General features: G+C 45.4%; 1 protein-coding gene across 1 annotated transcript in view; it reads right to left on the bottom strand.

Annotated features, from left to right (window-relative positions):
• ASL (argininosuccinate lyase) overlaps positions 1–11,923 on the bottom strand; it is a 252,739-nt gene extending 240,816 nt beyond the window's left edge. Inside the window, exons 1-2 of the mRNA XM_085649763.1 lie at positions 11,809–11,923; positions 11,606–11,675 (exon numbers count right to left, since the gene is read on the bottom strand). Of these exons, the coding sequence (XP_085505889.1) occupies positions 11,606–11,617 (12 nt within the window). The 5' untranslated portion in view covers positions 11,618–11,675; positions 11,809–11,923. The remainder of the gene's footprint in view (positions 1–11,605; positions 11,676–11,808) is intronic.
• Between the last annotated feature and the right edge of the window lie 581 nt (positions 11,924–12,504).

Genomic DNA, 12,504 nt, shown 5'->3' with positions numbered 1-12,504 from the left:
CAAGGGCATTAAGGGGCGGTATTAAGTAACAAGGTCATTTGCTGGGATGCAGAGGGGTCCCAGCGGATCCACCGAAGGTGGGCTGCGGCTAAACATGGAACTGCAAATCTTGGATTCCGACACTCTTGCTGGTTTAGGCATCTAGGGTCACAGCTGGATAGCAGGTACTGTGCATCTGTGATCGGACGGCAGTTAAGCAAACCTGGTGAGCTGCATAAGTTGTCACTCCACGAAAGGGTACGGTGTCTCTAATAGTGGGCACAGTACATATATTCTTTCAAACCAGATTTGACACCATTAATGTGTTCGCCAGGGTTTAGCAATCAAAAGGTCTGTTCATTTGTCTGGTCAACATGGCAACGTAAGTGCACTCTTGAACTTAAGGGAGGGCAATCATTCCAGGGATAACAAAGTGAACTAGGTCTATAGCTGGACTTGGAGGAAATCAGCAAATGCATGTGGCAATGTGAGCTCTGGTGGTCCGAGATTATCCCGCGCAGAGAATGGCACGGGGCTAGGTTCAGCAAGGCAGTGGAACCTTCCCACAAGAGGGTTAATGTTTCTATGCTTAAGTTCACAGACCAGAGGGGCCTGGGTTTCATCAGACACGAGTTTATCCAGGCTAATGTCAAAGGATATTTTGATAAAGATGGGGTCCACTTGTCTCCAGTGGGGACGGATCTGTTCCTCTTGGACTTGCAGGAGGCCTTGGAAATGGCAGGTTGCAGGTGAGAATCAGCTGTGTTGGTGGGAAGGCTCTGGCGGCGAGTGGGGCCGCCTCCAGAGCTGTGGCAGAGGTACAGGGCAATCTGGAAGCAGATGGGTACAGAAGGGTACTTCTGCACGAGCATAATAGGGGTGTTGGAGCCAAATCCCAGCAGCCTCAGTGCAGGTTCCTGGAAAACCGCGTCGGCGCCCCGTTAGTCCTTCGGGCGGTTGGGGTCCTGACCAACTGGGGGCTTGCCTTGCTATGCTCCGCCCTGAAAGGGGTGTGAGTAATAGGGGACCAATGTGTCACGTGATCCGGGAAGAGGATCACCCAAAACGTGTAGCACTGATTGGGCTTCCCACAGTGCTGGCTCATCAGGCGGGCAGGGCAGTATAGGTTGGTTACAGCTGTCGCCCGTTAGATAATCCACCATATTGCATACTTTTGTATGGCATAAACCTGCAGCAATATTGTCCCCTAACAAAAGTTGTGTTGTGTATTTATTTATTCATGCATGCTCAGACTGTGGGTGGGGATGTTGCCAATAATGGCACTATGGCTGCTTGGGAGTGCAACTTGATAATCCATGGTGATTGAGATGAAAAAGGAGAGAAATTAAGCCAGTTTGAGTCTGGCAGAAATCTCTGTCTACGCCTTCAGCCACCGTATGGTTTGTCGGGCTGGCAAACATGTTCTCATACCACTGAGCTGATGCACAGCTACGGCCAAGCTCTGGTCCCAATCATTCTACCTCTGTTCTGGTTGAAGAACTTTCCCACTTTTATTAGTAAGACTTGTATGATAGAGTTGCTGCAGGCTGCCATAGTCTACCTCAAAGTGAAGAGGGCGGGGGGGGGTGGTCTGGGCAAATGCACAGGTGGAATCAGGGGAACACGGAGTAGGAAGGCAGAGAGTTTGCTTATTAAAATGCAGAAAGAAGAAAGTGCACAAAAGATGGCTCTTTGTATTTTCAAGTACAGGGGGTGGAACTATTCTGCTCTCAGTGTTCAAAGAGAAGAGACGTTCAATGGCCATCTTCTTAGACAAAATAACCCATCTTGTTTTCTGATCTGTCAGAAGGATCGCTGAGTCCACACCTAGGGCCATATGTAGGTAGCCTAACATTTACCACTTCAAAAATACCGAATTTTACCGATTCGGTATTTATGAAGTGGTAAATGATATGTAGGTAATCCATCGGTAATATTTACCGATTTGGAATGGGTCGGTAAGTTAGAATCGGTATTTACCGATTCGGTAATGGTAACTGGCTTCCCATTGATTCCTATGGCCCAGGAGGCCCATAGGAATCAATGGGAAGCCAGTTACCATTACCGAATCGGTAAATACCGATTCGGTAATGGGGGGAGCACAATCAAGGGTGGCAGGGTGTCACAGTGACACCCTGTTGCACCCCTGATTCCTGCATGTGTGCACATGTGGCACACATATATGCCCTAAGGGCATGTGTGTCTGCCACATTGCACACTTCAAAGTGCATAAAAATGTTTTTTTCCTGCTATTCGTCATTACCACCAACTTTTAGTTGGTGGTAAATAACGAATCCCCACAACACCCAAACACTCCCCCTACATATCATTTCAGGATTCGGTATTTACCGAATCGGTAATTTTACCGATTCGGTAAATTACCGAATCCTGAACTGTGCCCCTACATACCAAAAGCCTGAATACCGGTCGGTAACGGGATATTTACCGAAAATCGGCCGTTACCGACCGGTATTGGGCTTCCTACATATGGCCCCAAGTGAGATCAAAGCTAGATGAAATGCGGAGACTCAATGAACGATGCAAATAGGTTAAGGCTGGGGAAACATTATTCAAACTGCAAACACTGCATGATTCTGTGCTCCTGCTCCTCCTCAGACAGAGGTGCATGACCGCTTTTTGTTTTGAACAGAAAGCTCATGACTTTGCACAGTTTGTGCCCTTAACTAAGGGGACTTTGGTCTGTCTGCCTGTCTGTCTTGGACGGCAGCCCTGCTCTGGAAGCTACTTGTTCAGTGTGAATCAACTTAAATGCGCTCTAAACTAAATATTTTTTCTTTACAATGGATTTATTTGCTGTACGCTACCCTTTCAACAAAAAACACGCTTTATAGGTATGTTTAAATATACACATAGAAAGTTGTACTTTCACCTGTGCCCCTTAATTAAAGCGGCTCGAGAGGATTAACATTTAGCTACTAAATGTACGGCAGCCACACTTTAGTAATCAGCACGTTCACTGGAGCTGTGGCTTTAGACATTCTTTACAACCCAATTGCTGATTTTACGCTGTTACAGCAAATCCACAAAAACTCCACTGCTGTGCAATGCTATGTCATCAAAAACGGATTAAGTGCTAGTCGTTGCCAAAACTCTTTTAGGACATGAGGAATAGAAAGAGGTGGGCAAGGCAGAAGTTGAGAAAGTAACTCAAGTGTAAGGCAGTCTGCAGTGAGCATTGTTGTAGTGTCTCCAGGAGGCTAGTGATCAAACATGGACAGGAAAGGCTATCCAAGGGCCTTGTAAACGAACAACCCCAGTATCCCCACCGCGTCTTCAGCATGACGTTACCAGGGATCCCCAGGGTGCGAAGCTTGGATGTCTGGAGAACTGAAGAGGCGGAGAACCGCAAAGGCATATGTGTTGCTCTCGAGAGCCAACATGCTTTGGTGTCTTCAAGTCGAATTAGTAGGGAGTCAATGGAGATCTGCAAGACCTGATGTTATATGTGCAGATGATTTGAGATATTCAATAAATAGACTTTGTGCACATGGCACATCTCCATGTCAGTTTGCCAGACTCCATGGGGCTCATTATATAAGAAGAAATCAAAGAAGAGACTGTCAGAGTCCTACTTTGGGGCAAAGTACAATCTAGAGAGAGAGTATTTGCACTACCACATGCCCAAGGAACTGCTCAAACGTGCGACATGCAGCACCAATTTTACGCATGGCATGCGATCATTAGCTTGAGGCGCAGCCTTTGCTGTGAGCTCACTCCCAAAACATGGGTGAAATATGTATATGTCTGATTCCATAGTGGGCCCCACACCACCGATCAACCAAAATATGTGCAAGACCACAGTAAGGTAGTTTTAAATTCAGAGTGATAGCAAAGGCTGGGATCTGAAGGGTTGAGCAGCCTTTAGGGCTTCATGGTACGAAAAATCCTGTGCAAAGACTTTTCATAATAAGGAGTTTGAATATTAGCAGTAGCTCATTAATAGTCCAGGGTGCCTTCTATGTGTCACCGGGTAGCTGAGCAGAATCCTCGCATTTCTGATTTGTGAGAAATTACACAAGTTGAAGCACTTGTAGGGTGAGACTCACCTCACAGCACTCTGTTGCTGACCAATGAGAGCAGGATCGGGGAGCTCCATACATAATTTACAGAGTGTCAATCACAATACATGTAATATATATGTTAGTAAAACACCAATATGAATAATTTCTATGAATAGAGGCAGAAATGAACTGCAAATTATGTGGAGTATGGTTGAGAGTGTGCAGACTATGGCAGAAGGTCTACTGGAGGTGAACAGAAGCTGGGTGATGTTGGGCACCGTGTGTTTGTTTGCTTATAGCGTTTGGCGCAGATAGAGGTGTGCTGTTAATACTCCTGAGGCGGAAGCCGGGAGGTCTGTTTCTACTGTATTTTAAAAGCTTTGTTTTTCTGTTGATTTTATACGAGCACTTGCACCCTGAGCACCCACTGACCTGCCAGCTGCTGCGAAGGCGGGAAGCTCAGCTCAGCTGCTCCAAGCGTTGCTGCAGGAAGGTAACGCGCTGACGCCTCGCGCGCCCGATACCGCAGATACGCCCACTCTCAAGGCCACGCCTACTTGAGACCACGCCCCCTTTCCCGGCCATATATTCGCGCTGAACGACAAGCGCGCTATAACCTGTAATACTCCTGAGGCGGAAGCCGGGAGGTCTGTTTCTACTGTATTTTAAAAGCTTTGTTTTTCTGTTGATTTTATACGAGCACTTGCACCCTGAGCACCCACTGACCTGCCAGCTGCTGCGAAGGCGGGAAGCTCAGCTCAGCTGCTCCAAGCGTTGCTGCAGGAAGATAACGCGCTGACGCCTCGCGCGCCCGATACCGCAGATACGCCCACTCTCAAGGCCACGCCTACTTGAGACCACGCCCCCTTTCCCGGCCATATATTCGCGCTGAACGACAAGCGCGCTATAACCTGTAATACTCCTGAGGCGGAAGCCGGGAGGTCTGTTTCTACTGTATTTTAAAAGCTTTGTTTTTCTGTTGATTTTATACGAGCACTTGCACCCTGAGCACCCACTGACCTGCCAGCTGCTGCGAAGGCGGGAAGCTCAGCTCAGCTGCTCCAAGCGTTGCTGCAGGAAGGTAACGCGCTGACGCCTCGCGCGCCCGATACCGCAGATACGCCCACTCTCAAGGCCACGCCTCCCCGCCCTTTATAAATGTGCCCTTTCCGGACGCGCAGCGGGCGCGCCGGCGTCGCGCCGAAGTCGAGCCTAAGTCAAGCCCGTCTGCGCCCGTCCGAGCCAGGACAGAGCCCAGGGCCATACCCCCTGCCCAAAAGGATAGAGGAATCATACATAGGAAATACACTGCACAGGAAATCTTGTCGCTAAAATGCGCCGCAACATGCCCATCAATAGATCTGCAGATAGAAGGTAAGCAATGTCCTTGCTGCCCTCTTAAATTCGATTTCACCACAGTAAATAACACAAATAAAATTGCCAAAAATAACAATATAGAGGATACTAAAAAGTGTATTATCAAGGCAGGGCTAATAAACGCCAGATCGATGATAAAACACAACACCCACATCGCCTATTTGATCGAAAACCAAGAAGTCGATGTATTGTTTGTAACGGAAACATGGGCGGATGAAGCATCCGACGCCGACCTCTCATTAGCAATACCCGAAAAATACTCATTTTATAGAGTTGATAGAAAAATGAAACGGGGAGGAGGGTTAGCGATTATAGCTAAAGAAAGCCTCAGGATTAAGAGCTCAGAAAAAGGTAGCCACCCTGACTGCGAAATCATGACATTTCAAATTATGGCTACAAACAAGTATACCTTCAATGGTCTACTAATATATAGACCACCAAATGCCAAAAAACCGCTCATTGAACTATTAAGTCCCTTCCTTGAATCTTGTGTAATGAACCAGGACTATACAATATTGGGAGACTTCAATTTGCATTTGGAGAAAACCACAGACCCCAGAATCAACACCTTTAAACAGGCAATGGCTAACTTTGATCTAGAACAAAAAGTCCATTCAGATACACATATAGCTGGACATACACTTGATGGTATTTTTACATCCTGCCAAAAATTAACAAAGGTTGAAGTCCACCCGATCGCATGGTCAGATCATAAATTAGTATCCTTTCGGCTAGAGACTATAGAGGACTCGGGAAATCCAACTAAAAATCCCAAGAAAGTCACTTATCCTGATTGGTCAAAAATAGACCCGCAAGTAGTAATAGAGGCAATGAACTCCTCATTTCCAATGCTAGAAAGTGACAGCAATATAGCATGCACGCAATTCAATAACTGGCTAAAAATAGCCACCCTAGAGTTCCGTACCACAGAAACGAGCGTCTTTCAAAAGGAAGTCACCTTCACAGCCCTGGTATTCGGAAGTTTTAAAAACACAAAAACAGACCTGCAGAAGAGCAGAGAAAAAGTGGAGATCGCAATATGACTCCAAATTAAAGGTAGACTATAAAAATGAACTGGCCACATATAAAAATTTGATAATCGCAGAAAAAAGCAAATTCTTTGTACACAAAATAAATGAATCCAAGAATTCGAGCAAAGATTTGTTTGCAGTAGTCAAAAAACTTGCCAAAATCGAAAATAATAATCCAGAAGATATCTCATCCGACTTCTGCAATACTTTAGGCCATTTCTTCGTAAATAAAGTGTCCTCAGTATATGAACTATTTAAAAACAATCAGATAGACCATATAACCCAAAACCCCACAAACAACTCGAAACTAGACTATCAACCCAGCGGCACCCTATCTTTTTACTGGTCCTTACCTACAGTGGAACAAATTATTAAGGAAATAATGACAACTAATTCAGGCAGTCCTTCAGACCCATGTCCACCGAAGATATGGCAAAGATTTTCAAAACAAATAGGACCAGTACTTCACAAATTGTTTGAAGTAATTCTGAATACCAGCATATTTCCAAATGACTGGAAAACTATCTCAATCAAGCCATTACTGAAAAAACCTCATCTGGACAGTGAAGTCCACAGCAATTATAGACCCATAGCTAGGATTCCTTTCGCCGCAAAAGTGCTGGAGAAACTGCTGAACAAACAATTCTCAAGGTACTTACTGGACAACGATTGGCTCGACCACTCTCAATTCGGTTATCGTGAAGGACATGGAACAGAAACAGCTCTCCTCACGGCCACTGAGGAACTTAGAAGTATACTAGACAAGGGGGAAAAGGCCGCCTTGGTGTTATTGGATCTCTCGGCGGCCTTCGACACGGTGAGCCACGAGATACTAATAAAACGCATTAGAGAAGTCGGAGCTAGCGACCACGCGTGCAGTCTCATCTTATCCTACCTCATGGACAGAAAATTCACAGTTGAATTAGGAGAAGCAAAGTCGGACTCCTTTGAAGTACCATGTGGTGTCCCACAGGGCTCATCATTGAGCCCAACACTTTTTAATTTATATGTGGCCCCCCTTGCTGAAGTAATAAGAGAAAATGGCTTTACACCAATATCCTATGCCGACGATACACAGATTGTCATCTCCATAGGCAAAGACAATAAAGTAACAGCCAAAAAATTCCAATTATGCATGCTAAAAGTTAGTCAATGGATGCAACAAAATTGCCTCAAACTCAACGGAGAAAAGAGTGAGGTATTAATTCTGGGAGGCAATGCTGATATCTGGTCCCCAGAGTGGTGGTCTCCTGAACTGGGAACCAGACCAGAACCCTCAGAGAAAGCCAAAAACTTGGGATTCATGATAGATACCAAATTAACTTATGAAGCCCAAGTAAATAAACTAGCCTCGTCTTTCTGGCTGATATTAAAAATGATAAGAAAAATACTCCCATATCTACCTCAAGACACACGTAGAACGGTAGTGACAGCCCTTGCACTGTCTCGACTGGACTACGGTAACACACTATATGCGGGAGCCAGAATAAAAATTATAGAAAAAATGCAGCGACTCCAGAATGCAGCGGCACGACTGATACTGGAAATTCCAAAGTTCCAGCCTATTAGCCACAAACTAGGTTCACTCCATTGGCTACCTGTGGCCAAAAGAATCAAGTTTAAATCAGTGTGCTTAACCTACAAGGCACTGCAGGGCAAAGGCCCCCACTTCTTGAAAACACATCTGAAACACTACCAACCTTCAAGGCTTCTTAGATCTAGTCAAAAGAAACTGATAGCAATACCCAAGTTCATACGATCAAACTGGGGAGGAAGAAGTTTCTTCGTCCACACAGCACGGACATGGAACTTATTACCGTTTGACGTAAAAAACAGCCCAACTCTGGAGATATTTAGAAAGAAAATCAAGACTTGGCTTTTCACCGCATAAAATACACTAATGCCAGACCTGCACCGGAACCGGACAATTCCTAGCGCCAAGACACCCATGGGTATTCGTGCGCTTTATAAATAGACAAATCAAATCAAATCAAATCTGTTGTGGCTCATAATAAGCAGACATTTAGTTAGGGGTCAGCTCAGCTGAAAAAAAATAATTGCTGATAGAAATTAAGGTTCATTTTTGGTACAATGCTAACCCCCTCCTTAATACTGAAATTTAGGATTCCGTAATTACAATCATATGGGGGCCCAGCGGTCGGCTTTATAAAATAGCTTAATTTATAACATACGTATAGCTGTATTTAGTCAACACCCCCTCCACCCCCGCGATGCTAAGACAGTCTGTCCACCACAAAACACAGATGAAAACATCTTCTGCAAAAAAGGGTGCCATCACTCAAGCCAGTGCTCACAAGTTGAATAATCTCTCTACACCTGTGTTCCTGTTGCAGTATCGGTCACTTTACCCCAAGAAAACAACTGCCAGATAATCCCTTCCCAGGCACGTCAACTTTCATGATGTTACAACAGGTCTCATAAAAAACAGGGGTACGATGTTATTCTTTAGGCAAACTGGTCTCCTCACTTTTCGGCTGGAAGGTGCGCACCCATTCATCTTTAGAGCTTGCAGTTATGCGGAGCATAGCAATGTCACCTCTGTACAAAGTACATTCCGTTTTTCATTAATTGGGGGATGGTACAAGCAGAACATCCGAGCTGGGTGATAAATCCAGCCGTACTGCTGAGCTGGGTTATAATATCAACAGTGCTGCTTAGCTAGGGGATATTGTACCAGTAGTACTTCTGAGCTGGGTGATAATGACAGTAGTACTGCTGGGCTTTGTTATAATATGAGCAGTGCTGCTTAGCTAGGTGATATTGGAGCAGTAGTACTTCTGATCTGGGTGATAATACCAGTTGTACGGCTGAGCTAAAATATCAGTTTCAAAATATAATTCTGTGTGTTGCATGTGTTCTGTTAATGAGTACAATTTCAAACTAATCAAATATAATAACATTATTAAGATTCTGTGTTTTTTTTAACAAAAAGAACATCTTATGATTTCCTCCCTTAGGGATTAAGCTTGGTGACGAGATTGGATAAATCACAACCATGGAATCCAGTTGTTTCTGGTTTTGAATCCCAGGTTCCCACTTCACTACCATTGTTATTCCTATTCAGTAGGAGTAGAGGGGGAGACCTTGTGGCATCCAGGTTCTCACAACGAATCAGGTAGGTTTAAACATATTCTGTTAGTGGTGGCAAAGTGCGATGATCCTGGAATGGCTAGGTGGGCTTGTCATTTGCCCATTGACTGAAGAACCCTCCACCACCAGAGCCAACTTCCACACTTGCATGCGGAACGTCGCCGAATGGATGAAAGACAACTGTCTCAAAACTCAACACGGACCAGACGAAAGTCATCATCTTTGGGAACACCACCTCGCCCTGGAACGACGCATGGTGGCTGGCAAATCTTGACCCACCAACAGCCCCAACAGACCATGCCCGTAACCTCTGCATTATCCTGGACAGCAAGCTTTCGATGGAAGAACAGGTCCACAAAATCTCATCTTCCTGCTTCTACACCCTGCGCAAGCTACGCAACATCTTCAGGTGACTCCCAGTTAACACCAGAAGGACTGTCATGCAAGCCGTCGTCACCAGCAGGCTGGACAACGGAAAGACACTCTACGTAGGAATCATGGCACGTCTCCTAAAGAGACCTCAGCCAATACAAAACACAGCAGCAAGACTCCTCCTCGACCTCCTCAGAAGGACCCACATCACACCCCACCTCAGGAGGCTACACTGGCTCCAGATACAGAAGAGAAGCCAGTTCAAGATGCTGTCCCACGCTTATAAGGTCTTACACAAGGAAGGACCAGCGTACCTCAACAAACACCTGACCTTCCACCACCAGATCAGACACCTCCGATCTGCCTCCCTCTTCCTCACAGACATCCACGCCCACCCCCCCCCAAGTCGGCCGAACCCCCTGGCAGCCAGGACAAGGAGTTATTATCCTCTGCACCTCAGGAGTGCCCCATCCCGGCTATTCAAGAAAGAACTCTAGACCTGGATGTTCTAATGCAGCAGCTGACATCCCTAGCGCCTCGAGACCCTCACGGGTGAGTTGCTGTGCCCTATAAATGACTGACTGATTGTCAGGGCAGTTCCTGGGCCCTGGCACAGTATTTAGTAACTTCACGTTCTCTTCTTCTGTTGGTGTGCAGGTTCCAGAAACATAAGCATGGAAATGTTGCCTCTTTACAGGGTGGCCAGTGAGCACACTCTTTCCCGCTCACTTTCACTGCATTTTGACTCGACCCTCACTTCTTCAGCAGCCTGTATGAACCCCTCAACATATAAGTGTGTCACAGGCGTTTCACCTCCTGCAGCCTCCATCTGTCCCAGTCGCTCCCAGGAACCATTTGGGTAGAGGCTCCATTGTGTTACACCCAGATAGGCCCTCTGTAACTTTTGGAAACACCAAGCGGGCCTGCTTGTCATCCAAGGTCATCCTGTCTGCAGCGAATGCAACTTTCTCCTGCTGAGAGGGGCTGCCTACTATGGCATCGCTGTTGACTTATTGTAACTCTTTTGAGTAAGTTAGGGAAATTAATTAATTTTATTACCGAGTTTTATATAGCGCGAACTTGACCCGAATCGGGTATCAGAGCGCTTTACATAGCACCAGTTGCATTACATGAGGACACATTCATTTTTTCTGGTAGGCACGGGGAGATTAAATTATTTGTTGCACTGCTGCTGCACATGCTGTAACTGTCCAATGGAGGAAAGCTTACACTGCTCATGTACTTGTTATAGACACAAAGGGTTGGTGTGTGGGCCCTATGCACAAACCAACATGATTAGCACTTTCAATATTTTTAGTTCCCAAAACTCATACAATTGCATGCGTTCTAGTGGCCTTGGCGGGTTCCCAGCGAGCAGCGCTCGGAGCATCCCTTCCATTTTAGTTACAGAGTTTGAGGAAGGGCAAATGTGACGCCACTGGTGCTTCCAATACATTATTACAAATAACCCATGGCGTCATATTTTTTTTATTTAAAAAAAGAATGATTTTTCTTTTAAATTGATTGTGGGGGTTAAACAAGTATTTAATTACTCGTTTTAATGAAAATGTGCTATAGCTGCACATGTATGGCCAATGACCATGGCTTTGTTTGTGCCATAAATACAAATGATTATTACAACTCGCATCCACATATGCAGAGCAACTTTACAGCACTATCCTCACACATAGGGAAAAAGTGAACAGCGCTTACCTCCGAAGCCATTTTGACGTTAAAATCACAGATGACGAAGAACCTGAATAGACAAAAATGTGCTGCTTTCCTGTAAGAAAAGACGGACTCGATGACATAAAACACACACGTTTCAAACGCATCAAACTGATGTGTTCGTTTAAATATCTAGAAAAAAGTACATGCAAACTAGACTGTCTCACATCCCTGCTCCAGCCACTCACCTGCTCGCAACCCGGCGATCGCCCTCCCCTTCTGCGACCAAACGTGATACAGCGCAACAGCATTAATAATATGTACCATTACGTCACAGGCTATTCATCGAATGGAAGTTTGTATCTTCTTTCTCTTCCGCTCCGCAGACCAATCGAAAGCCAGTGGGCGTGACCCTGTTTTGGTTTCCAAGTTAAATACTTTTAAGGTGGAAAGGGTAGTGAGGCGCAGAGCTCCTGTGTACAGACGGAGTTTGCGAAGAGTTATTTCCTGTTCGCGTTACAGGTTTGTTGCCACTGTACAGCCAAACGTACCGTGTCTCTAAATGCCTTCTAACCGTGAATTATATTGCTGGAAACAACCTGCTTACGAGACAGTTTGTATACCTTTCATTTCCTCAAACGTTACAGTCCGTCTCCCAAACCTTGCAAAACTCCTCTATCGCGTAGCTTAACAAGTTTAATACTGCCCCCAATTGCAACATCTGTGTACCTCTATTACCTAGCTGATTCACTAATTGGAGCCACTTTTATTTTGTTGCTTGGGCCCATTTTCTGCCATGGGCCAACCTTGGAGGAACTGCACAAGTACCATCTGCGGTGAAGGAATGAAAATTCGCTTCCGTGTGAGTTAAAAGTTTTTTCAGTAGCTTGACACACCATGAAAGGATGCCAAGGTCAACATTCGAAATGGTCACACCGTATGAT

Source organism: Triturus cristatus, chromosome 3_2 (genome assembly GCF_964204655.1).
Source record: "Triturus cristatus chromosome 3_2, aTriCri1.1, whole genome shotgun sequence".
In the NCBI taxonomy this organism is placed as follows: domain Eukaryota; kingdom Metazoa; phylum Chordata; class Amphibia; order Caudata; family Salamandridae; genus Triturus; species Triturus cristatus.
This window is presented reverse-complemented; position numbering and strand designations above follow the sequence as displayed.